The sequence below is a fragment of the Simochromis diagramma genome, unplaced genomic scaffold (genome assembly GCF_900408965.1).
Source record: "Simochromis diagramma unplaced genomic scaffold, fSimDia1.1 OVJJ01000753.1, whole genome shotgun sequence".
NCBI lineage: Eukaryota > Metazoa > Chordata > Actinopteri > Cichliformes > Cichlidae > Simochromis > Simochromis diagramma.
In genome coordinates, this window is record NW_024387523.1 from 5,807,293 (window position 1) to 5,820,818 (window position 13,526).

The window sequence follows — 13,526 nt, forward strand, 5'->3', positions numbered from 1 at the left end:
AATTACTTTTTTTTTTAAGCAACTTTTTGTACATTTAAAGAATTAATAAATAAAAAGACTGAATGAACACATGCTCTATGTCGTTACCTTTTTGGAGGTGTACTTCTGCTTGGGCACGACACTACGGAGCTTGTGGTCGAGCGGCTCTCTGTTTTCCAGGTCCTTCACCTTGTAGATCCTGACCAGCCAGTGCTCTGAAGTGAACGCCTCCTCCAGGTACTTGAACTTAATGTCCTTGTTGCCGATCTCGACGTTACGTGTCCGGTCAAAGCCAGGCGGCGTCCTAAAATCCAGCTGAGAGACGAGCAGGTTTATTTATCTGATTTTCTGGCAGCTATCAGTGACAGGAACGTATGAAACTGTGCAGTGCAATTGTTTGTCTTCTTATAGAGGAAGGTGGGAAGAGGTACACTGGAGAGGCAACAAGACAACCCCAAATTCCTTCTCGACTGATTTTTCTGTCGTCCTTGTCACTCTACTAGTTACACAATTAGACCACAGCAGATTCGCCAAGTGTGGCGGAGATACCAGGAGACAGGCCAACACATGAGGAGAGCTGCCCATAAAAGGGCATCGACCAAGGAAGCAGAACATGTATCTGCTCCTTCATGTGCGGAGGAACAGAAGCACTGCCAGAACCCTACAAATCGACCTCTAGTGGGCCACTGAAGTGCATATTTCTGATGAAGCTGTGATATACATGCACTACGGTGGTTTAAGGGCCTGATGTCCTTTAGTGGGTCCTGTAATCACAGACAGTGCAGCTCAACTGGCATTCAGAGAATACCACAACTGGCAGGCACTGATGACCTAGTCTCTCCGCAGATAATTGTTGCAGGCAACAATGGCAAGTGCCAACTGAGCTGCACGGTGCCGGCCAGTCAGAAGCACGCACATGAACAGCCCACTAGAGAGGATTGTGTAGGGATCTTGTAGCATTCCTCTAGTTCCTTCTTGCACAGAGATGAAGATCTAGGTCCTGCTTAGGTGAAGGCTTTTTTCAGCCCTGCTCACCTCTCCTCATCTCCACCGCACTCTTGAGACTGTGCAGGGAGACACAGTGAGCCTTCTTGTGACAGCACATGTGAACACGACATCCTAAAGGAATGTGACTACCTGTGCAACCAGGCACCACCTCCTACTATCAGAGGTGAAAAGAAAACGTAGTCAGGTGGGACAATGAGAGAGCAGCAGTTGTGCCCACCACCTGCAAAACCATTTCGTTTCCTGAGGGGGTCGTCTTGTTGTTGCCTCTTCAGTTCACCTGTTGTCATTTTCATCTGGACCGAAGCTGCTTAGAAAGCAGAAACCAGCTGAGAGGACAAACTGAAATCCTTCAAGTTGAACTGAATTTGTGTCACGGAAATATAAATGACGTCAAACCAAACACATGATAACAAAGACACGATAGAAGCTGCCATCCCAGCTCCTAAAGAGCCAAACACCAATAAAAAAATGAATACATTAGCCAAACATATTGCTGGTTAGTTTTTGATTTTTAATGGGTTTTTTAATTATTTTATTTGTTGTCATTCTAGTTTACAAACTGAGATTATTCATTTTAGTTTCATTTTATTTTTCGAGGCACGTTTACCTTTAATTTTTATTAGTTTTGAGAAAATAAATTATTAACGTTTTTAGGATTTTATTATTCATTTAGCATTTTTCAGGGGCAAAATGTATGAAGTTCAGATTAGACATCACAATATAAACAAACCTTTGAAGGCTGCTGACTCTCAACAGTGCAGACCCTTGTCTCAAACAGCTGCACCACAGCCTCCTCAGGCTACTGGCATTAATAAGTGTGGTGTTTCTTTATCATTTTTTGTACACGATCACTTGCTCCTCATATTTTGTCCTGCATTCAACTGTGTTTGAACACTTTAATAACCTGTGGGATGTGCACCGTGTTGGCAGAAGACTTTGTGTTACTGCGGTACAGATGTGCCAGAGTGTACCTTTTTACTTTCTCCCGGCTTATTCTTGCTATAATGTAAATCAGCATGGCATTTATTCAGTGGTCTGGTGGAATGAGTAGTGATCACTGATCACTCAGGATTGAAGCTGTAACAAGGTGTACAAACTGAGCACGTGTAATAGAAATACACCTTAAGAGATTTAAAGCTTACTTTGGATCAAAGCCAGCAAATCTGTTAAGGCATATAAGCGGATTTTTATTTCCTGGTGATTTCAACCGTTAAGGCTACACTATACAATTACATAGATGCTTTAAAACAACTACCCAGAGGCGGTGCCAAGATAGATGCAGTGGCAAGGCTCTCTTCCAGAGAGAGACTTTGGTTGAATTATCTACAAGCTGCTTAATGACTAAAACCCACTCCTCCCCATCGCTGCTATTCTGTTACTTCTAGACAGAAGCAGGCTGGCAGTGTCCACGTTTTAACTGAATAGCCACGAATAGCATCAGTGTTCTCATCTTACTCTTTCTGCAAGTGAATTTCCCAAAATGTCAAATAGTTTCCTAAAATAAAAGTGAAACGGAAGGCAGGAGCCTCTCCTCCCACTACTAAAGCATCACCTTTGATCCATCTCAGAACAAAGCAGCTCTACAGCTTCAAACTAAATTAGGTCTGAACAGGAAAAGACGAGAGCAAACATTTTAAACTCGATTATGAAAGATAAACAGTGAGTTTGATTACACTTTCCACGAGCAGCATAAAACCTCTCGTCCCCGTAATTCTGCTCTAAAAAGGCCCTTGATTGCTCATCCTCCTTACTCTGCAACTGTTACTGTGTCCCTCGAAAATATGTCAACTCTATTCTCAAAGTAAAAGCCTCCATCTAGGTTCCCGCCATTGTTTTTCCTTCTTGTCCAATTTCCTCACTTTGTGTTCTAACCTGTAATTGTTCCTCAGGCTGCTCCACAGGACAAAGACTTTAAAATAATAGAATATCAGCAGCAACAAGATCTTAGCCTCTTAATGTGCTTTTATTAGTGCGGTTTAACCTGTCATTTTAATATAAAAGGAATTAAATGAGTTAGTTTGGGGGCTTCAAAGTAACCAGTCCATGGGTTTTCTTTTCATCATGAGTTCCATTCTGTTCTCTATTATGCATTCTCAGCATTACAGTTTAATATTGGTTCATGACTATGAAGTGCATTCTCGACAATCATGAATGGCTGCCTCCGCTCTGCTCATCGCCTTCTTCCTCGTGTCCTCCAAGCCTCAGTTTACACTTGTCACATCTTGTTTTCATAACTGGAATCTGCTCCGGCTATTCTAACACTTTTCTGTCTTTGGGATCTCTCCATCCTGTCCTCCTCCTACTCCTTCTGTGCCTCGGTTTCTCCATGCCATTAACCCAGAAACAGCACTTTAAGCTACGCAGAGCTTTGGCTGTTTGTCCGCAGATGGCGGAAGCATCGATTGTACGGTAGGGATGTGAGCACCTGGCATGAAGGATCCGTCTCATCTCTCCTCTGCTACCTGCCAGAAGTAGCCGTGGCGCATTTCAAAGCTTCTGCCAATCCTTCATATTTCCTCTCGCAGCCTCTCGTTCCCCTCCGACAACCCCTCTACAAACTTCAGGAGCTCCCTAAGGCGCCTCCTTAAAGACCCGTTCCACCCGTCTGTCAGCCTTTTACTGTAAGCGAGACGTTTTTATACGCTTGGCAGAGGTAGCTGCTCGTTACTGCCTGATAAAGCTCCATGTTGCATAAAATACAACACGTTTTTCCTTGATTGTGGCAGCTGCTCATCATTTCATCCATTTGTAAGTGTGAAGTGGATCCTAACTCCAGAAAGATTCAGTGGAGGGTTTCTCTTCTGTCCTGAAAAGTCCTCACATACACAAAACTAATTCTAAGAAACAAGCAAAGTTTCTGATGAAGTAATGAGAACTTCTCCTCTTACCTGCATTTCACCAAAGCGATAGTAAGACATCTTGTACATGAGGCAGTTGAGCAGAGTTGGTGAACCCGCCTTATCCACTCTGAACTCTCCCTGAGGAGTGAAGTAGTCGCTCTCCTAAAGAAGACAGAGGAGGGCCCAGAAAAATCACCAGATGGCAAAAGTACGTAGCATCAGGAGTAGAAAGTTCACACTAGATGGATGCAGTGGTGAGAGGACGCATTTGAATGACAGCAAAGGGGAAAAAACTGCTCTTAAACAGCTCAAGTAATCAATTGGCCATCATTTTAAAAACTACTCATCTCAGTGCACGATTCAAAGCTCTAACACACAAACTCTATAACTGTGGAATTAATGTATTTTTGTCAGCATTAGTCTAAATTTTCTACTAAACTAGTCACAGTCACACAAAAATTAATGCCTAACCACAAGTATGTGTGCGCAGCTTATACACTACTTTGTGTATTTTGTCATTAAAGAGGAACCAGGTAATATTCAGCATGTTTGTTCCTTGAAGCCATTCATACAATTAGCACAGCCTTATTGAATTAAATGGAGTAGGAAGAATATAAGAAATGCCTCTAAACTGGAAAATTCCAACCTTGATCCAAGTTAAATTGCTGCTTAATTGTTTCAGTGGGTAGATTGTTCTGGTATAGTGGTCTGCACGTTTGCTTCACATAGTTGCTGGTTTAATTCCAGCTGAAGACCCAAATCGCCCTTTGGGGTTGTGTCAAGAAAACGGTTGCTGCCTGCTGTGGTGACCCTACTATGATCACACAGAGCTCTAAAGTAGCTTCTGCTACGTTACTTGGGTTTCAGTGGGACGGGCTCGCTGTATTCCCCGATTGGACCCTGGAGATCGTGTTAGCAGCTGTCAAAGAGAGTCCTCCTTTTGATTGCTTTGGTATCTAGCAGATTGCCGTGGTCACCCACAGTTTGAATTGAAGGCACCAACTGGTCTGCAAACACTCGCAGAGCAGTAGTGAAACTAGAAATGGTTTGCGCTCAAAATAAAAATTACACTCGATACACGCTGGTTGCAGCAGAAAGGTGACCAAACCAAGGTGGTGCCGCACGGTGGTTTACAATGTAGACCCCTCTTTGCGACCAATTTCACATAGCGCCTGCCAACAACCATTCACAAACTGACCGTGCAATACACAATTATTTTGTTTCTCCCCGTGGTTGTCGACCGCCGGCCTGTGCGACTGAAGCCTGAAAACTGGCGCCTCCACAGTCCCGCTGCCGGATTTTCTGCTGATTTGCAATGCGGCAGTATTGATGAAACACAATAGCGTCACTGTCCTTGAAACTCGTGTTTACTCGTCTTTCTTTGTAAAAATTCAGTGTGAATACAAACTGGATCCGAGTTACAAGGGTAACAAAATGCAATTCTCTCTTCGGTTAAAAACTAAATTAGCCAAACAACCGTGAAAGTCGGGAAGCAACAACAGCAAAGTACAGAATGCTAAAAAATGAAATCCTGACCATACAAGTTCACAAGAAAAATGCTTTAATATAACAGCACGACTATGGCTCAGGAACAGGCAGAGTGTGGTGTCCACCAATCAAAAGGCCTGTGATTCAGTCGGCACTTCCTCCAGTCAGTATGTTCTGCCACAAGACACTAAATGCCAAATCTGTATATCCATGATGCAAAAGAACAAATTTGTTGTATTCATTAAAGTAGATCTATTATCATTTTCCTTATTTTCTATTATAAATTCATTTTTTCCATCATACTACCTGCAATAAATTTGTATATTTACAGATCATTCCTGACAGCCAGGGGTCAGGGTATTAAACATCTTTCCACTTTCTACTCTCGTCTCCTCATGATGTCAGTGAGAGCGGATATCCTTAATCTGTTCATCTCACACACACAGCTCTAACCCTGCTAACCTGCTGTTTACGAGGGGCACCCAATTCCAAGATAAATGACGAAAAGAGAGGCTGGTGCTGAAGCAAGAGGAGTTAAAGCTCATTTCAGGTAGTGGATGAAATGATAGATGGCACCAAGGCCCAGTGCAAGAGCTCTGGAACACACACAGCCACACTTATTCGAGAATAAAAATGTGGCGTTGGAAATGAGCACAGTAGGTCTCCCTTAACAAAGAGCACTCTGGAAGTGTGTATAAATGGGTAAAATCTGGTTTGCAGTCTGAGACTATTAGCAGTCAAAGAACAGAAAAGCCCTGCACGTACGCTGGTCCATTTTCTGCTCCGATAACAAAAAGCAGCTGTTATGAAAGTCGTGAATAACGGACCTTGTGAGTATATCTCAGGGTTTCTTGGCTGACGTCTTGTTTTTGAACAATGGAATGAGTAATCTTTGCTTTTGTTCAGGTGAGAAGTGTTTGAAAAAGCACCTTGACTTTTGTAAGAGGAAACATTGATTTTACTGCTGTGTAAGTCCTGCTCCATTCCTTCTCAGAGAAAACTCTAGCTCTATTTACAGGCGCTGCTGCTGTGTTACACTCACCCTGATGTCCTTAGGGTGCTCACCCTCGGCAATCCTCACCATCCACAGGAACTTGTTAATATCGTCGCCCGAGTAACCAATTACACCTCCAAAGATGATCAGCACATAGTCCACGTCCAGGGACCTCATGATCTGGTAGGCTGCACTCTCATTGGAAGACATGGCTTTCCCCACCTAGAAAGAAAGTGATGGCGATTGAGAAGTTATCCTTTAACTGAGCTTTACCCGTTTCACAAGAGACGACGCTTCGGCAGAGCTGCAGGGACAAAGGAGAGCTGTTAAACGGAGATCCGTGATGCATGATACTCTGATGACGTTTCCTGTGGACAGATGCCGACGAGACAACAGGCATTGGGTAGGAAGTGAGAGTGAAGAAAGCTAGAGGGGCTTTAAGTAAAAGGCAAAAACATTTGTCTACATTTGGCAGCAGAGAGGAAAAACGAATAAATCAAACCCACAGAATCTGACAGCAATTAACTGAAATCTCCCTACAGTGTAAATTCAATAGGAAAAAGTTTAGGCAAACAAGATTATCTGGCTTGTTGGAAGCGGCCGTTTTATACAATATGGCAATTACATTTAAAAATAAATAAATAAGTGAAGAGCTTGCTAATCATCCAGCAGCTGCGAGAAGAAACCATTGATTTCTCTGCACGTGCTTTGATCCACAAGCAAAACGGGGAAGAAGACAGATGAAGACAAGAAAGACGATAACAGCCCTTACCAGCGCTATGTGACTGTTGTTCCACGTGTTATTGTCCACTAAAGTGGTCCTGTTAGCCATGCCCGCTATCTGATAACCGTAGTCCCACCAGGACATGACACGTGCGTGCTCATCAGTATTCTGTCTTAACCAGTAGTAAGCCTCCCTGAAGTCATCCAGGATGTTACGCGTCCTAACAAGGGGGAGAAAAAAAAAGAAAAAATAAGGTTGACAGGTAACCGCGTTGGTTGGCAGGCATATAGCTGAGGAAGCCATTAATATTTCATTTAGGACTTTAAATCAGAAGGGCAACAACAGCTGAAAATAGAGCATCCATATATAATGAACTGAGGGTTTAAAAAAAACAAAAAACAACACCTTGCACTTTAAATGTTCACGTCCTAAATTTACCTCGCGCAGAGGGAGCAGACACGAAGCCAGGGAACCAATTAGCTCCAGGTATGGTAATCATATTACGTCTGTGTCTGTGTGTGTGGGCGTATACGTGCAAGAAAAAAAAAAAAAAAGAGTGACAGGCACGCTGCTCCCAGCAGCATAGCTAAACCACTGTCTGAGAACTACTGTAGTACCATTAATATATGCATGAGAACTTGCATCTACCACTTAGTCTCAGTCTCCAATATTTCCTCCTCAATGCTTTAAAAGAATAATTATGCCTGTAAAGAGTCTGAGAGAGAATAATACATCAGCTTTTTGTAACCTAAGAGATGCTTACTGTGACCTAGAAGATTAAAAGTTAATCAGGTACGGCTTCACATATCAATATTTCTCCAATCCCCTTGTGAAATATGCTCGGCTCTCTTGCTGCACAACACACATACGTGCTAATTTGCATGCAAGGTGGAGGAGCCCATCCTTCTTCATTATGAAGCATCATGGGAGGCATTGCTCTGCTCTTTGCAGTTGCTTTACATCCATGTACGCAGCGTTCGGCACGGTGGAGCGCTCTCACCCGTCGTGGTTGTATGAGGCGAGCACCACGCTGGGGCTGGAGTAGGCGTTGCTGGTGACCCACGTGCAGTGGACGGCGAACATCATGAGCAGCATCAACATGAGCATGGTGACTATGGATTTGATATTTGGACCCAAACCCTCCTCTGCTTTCTCCTGCTCCGACACGTGTTTGCGCACCTTGCCGGCCTGCAGGGGGAGACAAAACACCATCAGGAGGGTTGGCAAACGAGTCTGAAGCTTTCCAGAAATCTGAATTATTGAGTGCGATAAATTATTGAATGAACTAATAAGAGAAGTATTTTAGAGTATCCTCAGCTTTTTTTCCTCTACTGTGTGAAGACATATCAGTGAGAAATGTGAGAAAATCCCTGTGATGAGCAGCAAGAAACCTGAAGTAAAAAAAAAAAAAAAAAAAGCAGCACCGGAGATGATTTGTACCAAATTAACACCTTCAGTTGCTTCCTCTCACACCCAAACTGCATGCTGAAACTCAATAAAGAGGGACAGCATGAATGATAGACATGAAAATTAACTTTTGAACCCATCACTGCAGGAAAAGTGGGATTTCTGTTGCTGTAAATTGCAGTGGGCGCACGGGGATCTGGAAGCGGTGCCGAAAACTTCCAGGAGATGTCAGGAATTGAAGTCCAATTTCAATTTCTGGCAGCTTACAACCCCCTTATAACTTGTAAGTAGTGAAGCTTTGGGCAAATTCTAAACACAACAACAGTGGGCCAACCACTGCACCAGAAGCCGAATCTATTTTAAGCTCTTCCCTTGTTTCTCCTGTTGGTGCCTTGTGTCAGCGAGCGGTCAAAATGCAATGTGATATGCATGTAATTTGTTCACAGGTTTGTCTTGTAAATGAGACTGATCTTAATTAGACTACCTGAATAAATACATCTCAATTAAGCTGCTAACTAATCAAGTATCCACATGTAACCATGACACATTCAAAGGACAAAACTGAAACACAAAAAAGGGCTTAAACCCCAAATTTCAGATCTAAACGTGTTGACGTCATTCAATGTTCCCAAACCTGTGTGCAAACTCGGCCGACGACCTTTGATATTTGCCATTTTGCCAGTATTTTTATGAAGTGTGTCGTTTCAGATAAAAAAAAAGGCATTTTAGAAACCTCTCTAGAAGAGAGAGGTGTTTTGGAGAAAGCAAAAAAAGAAAGATGGAATTACGTGGCAGGCTGCAACTGACGCATCCTCAGCCGTGACTACAGAAAAGAGTTCAACGTTCAACAAAGGCGGCTAAATTATGGCAACAGAATCAAACAGTTGCTGCTGAATCACAGCTGAATCACAGTTTATCCAAACTGGTGAGGAGTGAGGAGGGAAGCTGACAAATACGCAACTGATGAATCCAAACCCCAAAAGGTACCACGAAAATGTGAAACACCCCACGGGTGTTCACTCGTTGACAGCTTTTTGACTTTGTTCATTTTATTACATTTCTCCCAGACAAAAGTTTAGTCCCACAGCAACTTGACCTGTCACATGACATCAACAAAGTGTAGCATTATCAATACTGAAAATCAGTGAAGTGTAAATTCAGCAGTTTCTCTGCCGTGCTTTGACCTTGTCGTAGAGGTTCCCGGAGTTCCTCTTGTCATCTTCGTCGCTGCTGTCCTCAGCAGGGGGTTTCTCCCTCTTTGTGTCGTCTCCCATGTAATGCTCAAAGACGCTGGAGAAAGCCACGGCTGACAGCATGCAGACGACCGGAGTCAGAGTCAGCATCAGACGCACCATCACGCCGGCAAAATAGACTGCACTGATGGCATAGAGAGCCACTGGAAGGCAGGAGACAAAGAAGGCGGTGGTTGACAGAAAGTTAAAAAACCGAGAATAAGGAAAGCAAAGTCGACAAAGGTGAGACAAGGAGAAAGACGGCGTGAATATAAAAGAGACAAAATGAGTCGGTGTTGGAGGCAGATAAAGACACGGAAAGAGAAATTGAGTTGTTAGAGTAACACTGAATAATCAGTCTATGTTAGCACTGCAGATCTCAAACCCTGAATAGAGGAGCACTGGCTGTTCTTTGTCCTTGAAAAGCACCGACCCGGCTCAACAGGTGCGTGGCTAATCAATACCTGTAATTGGCTAATTAAGTCTGTGGGAGAAACGGGCTGCTGAAGGACTTTGTTTCCAGCACTTAAGGGTTCCTTGCCCTCCATCTTGGCTGTCTAACCCTAAGTTTTATTTAAGCTGCTGTATAAAGAAGTTCAATCTCATTATTTCAGGCTTTTCCAAAGCTGAGAGTGCTTAAAGCTACTCGAGAAAGGATGCGCTGTCCACAGACCAGTCTGCTAGTCACGACATTCTACCCATTTTTATTTTTATTTTATATAAATCATGCATTTTAATCACAGATGATCAAATAAACTCCACTAAAAACAGAACCATTATTAATTCAAGAGCTAATCCCAGCTGACAATGAATCAGGTATGACAGAGGAGCTATTTCAGGAATCCCTGGCTCTGAAATGCCTATTTATTTGCTCCATAGACAATATTACAGGCCTGACTGTTGGAGAATTTAAGGCTGCGATGGGCATGAAATTCTCCTGGTTGAATTATCGGTCGTTAAATTTCTCAGGACAAATTAGAAAATACCTGATTCTTCACTGAAAAGTCAAAACGTAGAAGCTCTATACATGACAGGATAAATGACTTCTTAGGTGGGTTTCAATAAGAAGCATCCAATTACCGAGCTTAAAATGCATCTATGTGCTGCTAAAAGCAGCTGGAATTTCACCATTATATCACTGACAACAATAACCATCTGTCCGTGGCATATCCAACATCAGGTTGTCGTGGCAGCAGACTAGGGGATTTTAACATCCTTCTCCCCAGCCATACTTTCCACTTCCTCCTGGGGGATCCCGAGGCATTCTCAGGGCAGATGAGAAAGATAAACTCATCAGTGGTTTCTCAGTTTACCCTGGAGTCTCCTCCCAGGTTGGAGGCATAGCCAGAACACCTCCAAAGGCAGGCGCCCAGGAATCATCCTAACCAGATGCCCAAAACATATCAACTGGCTGCTTTCAACCACAGGAGCAGCGGATCTACTCCTTGATCCCTCTGAATGTCTGAGCTCCTTACCTTATCTCTAAGGATGAGCCCTGCTACCCTGCAGAGGAAATTAATTTCAGCTACTTGCATTAGACAACTTCCTCTTTCAGTTTCAGTCATTACTAGGAAATCATAACCACAGGTGAAGGGGTCTGGACTGCTAGTAAACCAACTAGTAAAAGAAAGCTTCGTCTTTCCGCTCAGCTCCGTCTTCACGACAAAAGTCCATTGCACACAGGTTTGTCTGTTTTCTATAAATTTTTAACTTGAAGATGCCAATGATGGATAAATCAAGTAGGGTGAAAAAACAGCAAATAAAAGGTTCCTGAAAGGGCCCGATGAGGCTGGCTGCATAAACCGTTAAATTCTCCAACCCTAAAGCAGCCTCTTTAAAAATCAACACCCATTTGAACCATATTAGGGTTCAACATTGCCCATTTTTAGGGGTGTTGCTGCTTACTGGTAGGTGGGTCCTGACTAGCTCTCTAATAGGCTTCATCTAAGTCTCAGAACTGCACATCTTTAAATGAGTTTTGCAGCTTTTTTCACCCTTGTTAGATAAAACATAGCGAAGACAAGAAAGCAAGTAAAGAGAGTAACCTCCATCTTTACACATTTCAAATTTAATGTGATGAAGACGATAAAACGATGAATGGAAACTCTTTAATAGAGACTATTCATTTAAAAATACACAAGCGAACCTCATTAAGATATAAAATAAAAAGTTAGTGGGGGCACTAAAAGTCAGGTGACTCCAGGAGTGTCTGCATAAAATTTCAGGGCCAGTCACTCAATAGTGGTTGAGATGTTTTAGTCTGAACACGGACAGCATCACTGTGTCTAGATTAAAGAGGTTTAAACGACTTAAACAACAAAACAAAAACATTTGTGGTGGTTTATAACATACTGGATCACTCCTCATTCTCCACACCACAGAGAAAAATCCTGTTTTCATTCATTTAAGACCCCTACCAAACACGCGTTCATCGTTGATGTTCTTGATGCAGAACCAGAGGCCCGCTGGGAAGGTGCAGACCAGGATGTGGAGGTCAAAGAAGAAGGACACCCACGTCGTCGGCTGGTGCTCCGACACCGACGCTATGATGGGGATGTGGATCTTAGCGTAGCTGCATGTAGGAGGAAGGGAGGAGGGGAGAAATCGGAAGGAGGGAAGAGACATGTAATTCATGTCGAGCTGAATGCTTTGGGAGTGTTGAGACAAATTATACAATAGATCCTCCTGATTAACTCAAGAATTATGAGTGTGGTCGGGGGGTAATTTTGCTCCCCCACATGCTTATGGTAAAATATGAAGAAATTTAGCACTACTGATGAGTAATGTACTTTTCTGTTAGTAGTTTCTGATCTGTGTGTTCCCTGTTTATTCCTAATGGGCTTTTACACAGCACTTTCTGTACAATCTTAAAAATTTCTCTCTCATGTGTTTTGTTATTACAGCTGGGAAAGAAACAACACACAGCACATTAAGGAATTAGTATCAGCCTCCGAAGGAAAGGAAGGGGGGAGGCATAAGTTACTGCTTTAGTCAGCAAACTGGGGTATTTGGGAGGGGGGGGGGGCATTGATTCGGAAATATCAAACACACTGCGGAGCGTTTGGAAAACATAGCACTGCCTGGTGCTTTTTGGGAGTAAGACAATACTTCAACACAGCTTGTGCTCTACAGTTTTCCCCTCTGGGATGTTGAGAGGGGAAGGGGGGTAATATCCATCTCAGGACACACACACACACACACGGCTGAACAAGCGTCCCATCGACAGCGAGAGTGTGAAGGTCAGCAGAGCTTACCCGGTGTCCCAGAGAGAGTAGAAACGACCACTCCACGGAGCAATGTATCCTAGAGGCAGAAAAAAAGACGATCAATAAAGAGAAGCTCATCTTTAAATGCTTTCCATTTCAGACGTGAAATACGAGGACTGCAACTGGGGGTTCGGAGGGGTTAATATAAAGACGAGCGAGATTAAAGTTGTTTGTTACAGCACATCATTGTGAGGAACAAAAATATAACAGAAACTTTAATTTGCCTCCCCTTTGTTGCAACAATATGTAATTATTTATAGGGCGAACTCCGCCCAAGTGTGCAGCTCTCAATAAATAAAAAGAAAAAAATATATATAATCCAACCTACTGGCCTGGAAATCTGTAGCACAGATTGCCCGAGGATAACAAGAATGACGAGTAGAATATACTGCTAGCATTAAAGCCGTGAAAATCTCAGTTGGGTTTTCACCGTATTTCAGAACAAACAAGTCATAAAATCATTACGTCATAAACTTCCACTGGATGTCTCTTGACAGCTAAAGATGTTCTCTTTTTTTTGGTCATTATTGGTCATTTTTGCACACATTTGTGCATTAGATTTCTTTGTTATCACTTAGTTAAATCAAC

General features: G+C 42.9%; 1 protein-coding gene across 2 annotated transcripts in view; it reads right to left on the minus strand.

Annotated features, from left to right (window-relative positions):
* The window catches only part of LOC120726888 (dolichyl-diphosphooligosaccharide--protein glycosyltransferase subunit STT3B), a 103,428-nt gene that overhangs the window by 8,281 nt on the left and 81,621 nt on the right, over positions 1–13,526 (minus strand). For both annotated transcript variants that reach the window (XR_005694396.1, XM_040020907.1), the window contains exons 8-15: positions 12,927–12,975; positions 12,090–12,244; positions 9,625–9,836; positions 8,034–8,221; positions 7,082–7,253; positions 6,358–6,531; positions 3,876–3,989; positions 88–294 (exon numbers count right to left, since the gene is read on the minus strand). Coding sequence is in view for 1 of the 2 variants with exons in the window: in XM_040020907.1 (XP_039876841.1) it covers positions 88–294; positions 3,876–3,989; positions 6,358–6,531; positions 7,082–7,253; positions 8,034–8,221; positions 9,625–9,836; positions 12,090–12,244; positions 12,927–12,975 (1,271 nt within the window). In the remaining variant the exon portion in view is untranslated. The remainder of the gene's footprint in view (positions 1–87; positions 295–3,875; positions 3,990–6,357; positions 6,532–7,081; positions 7,254–8,033; positions 8,222–9,624; positions 9,837–12,089; positions 12,245–12,926; positions 12,976–13,526) is intronic.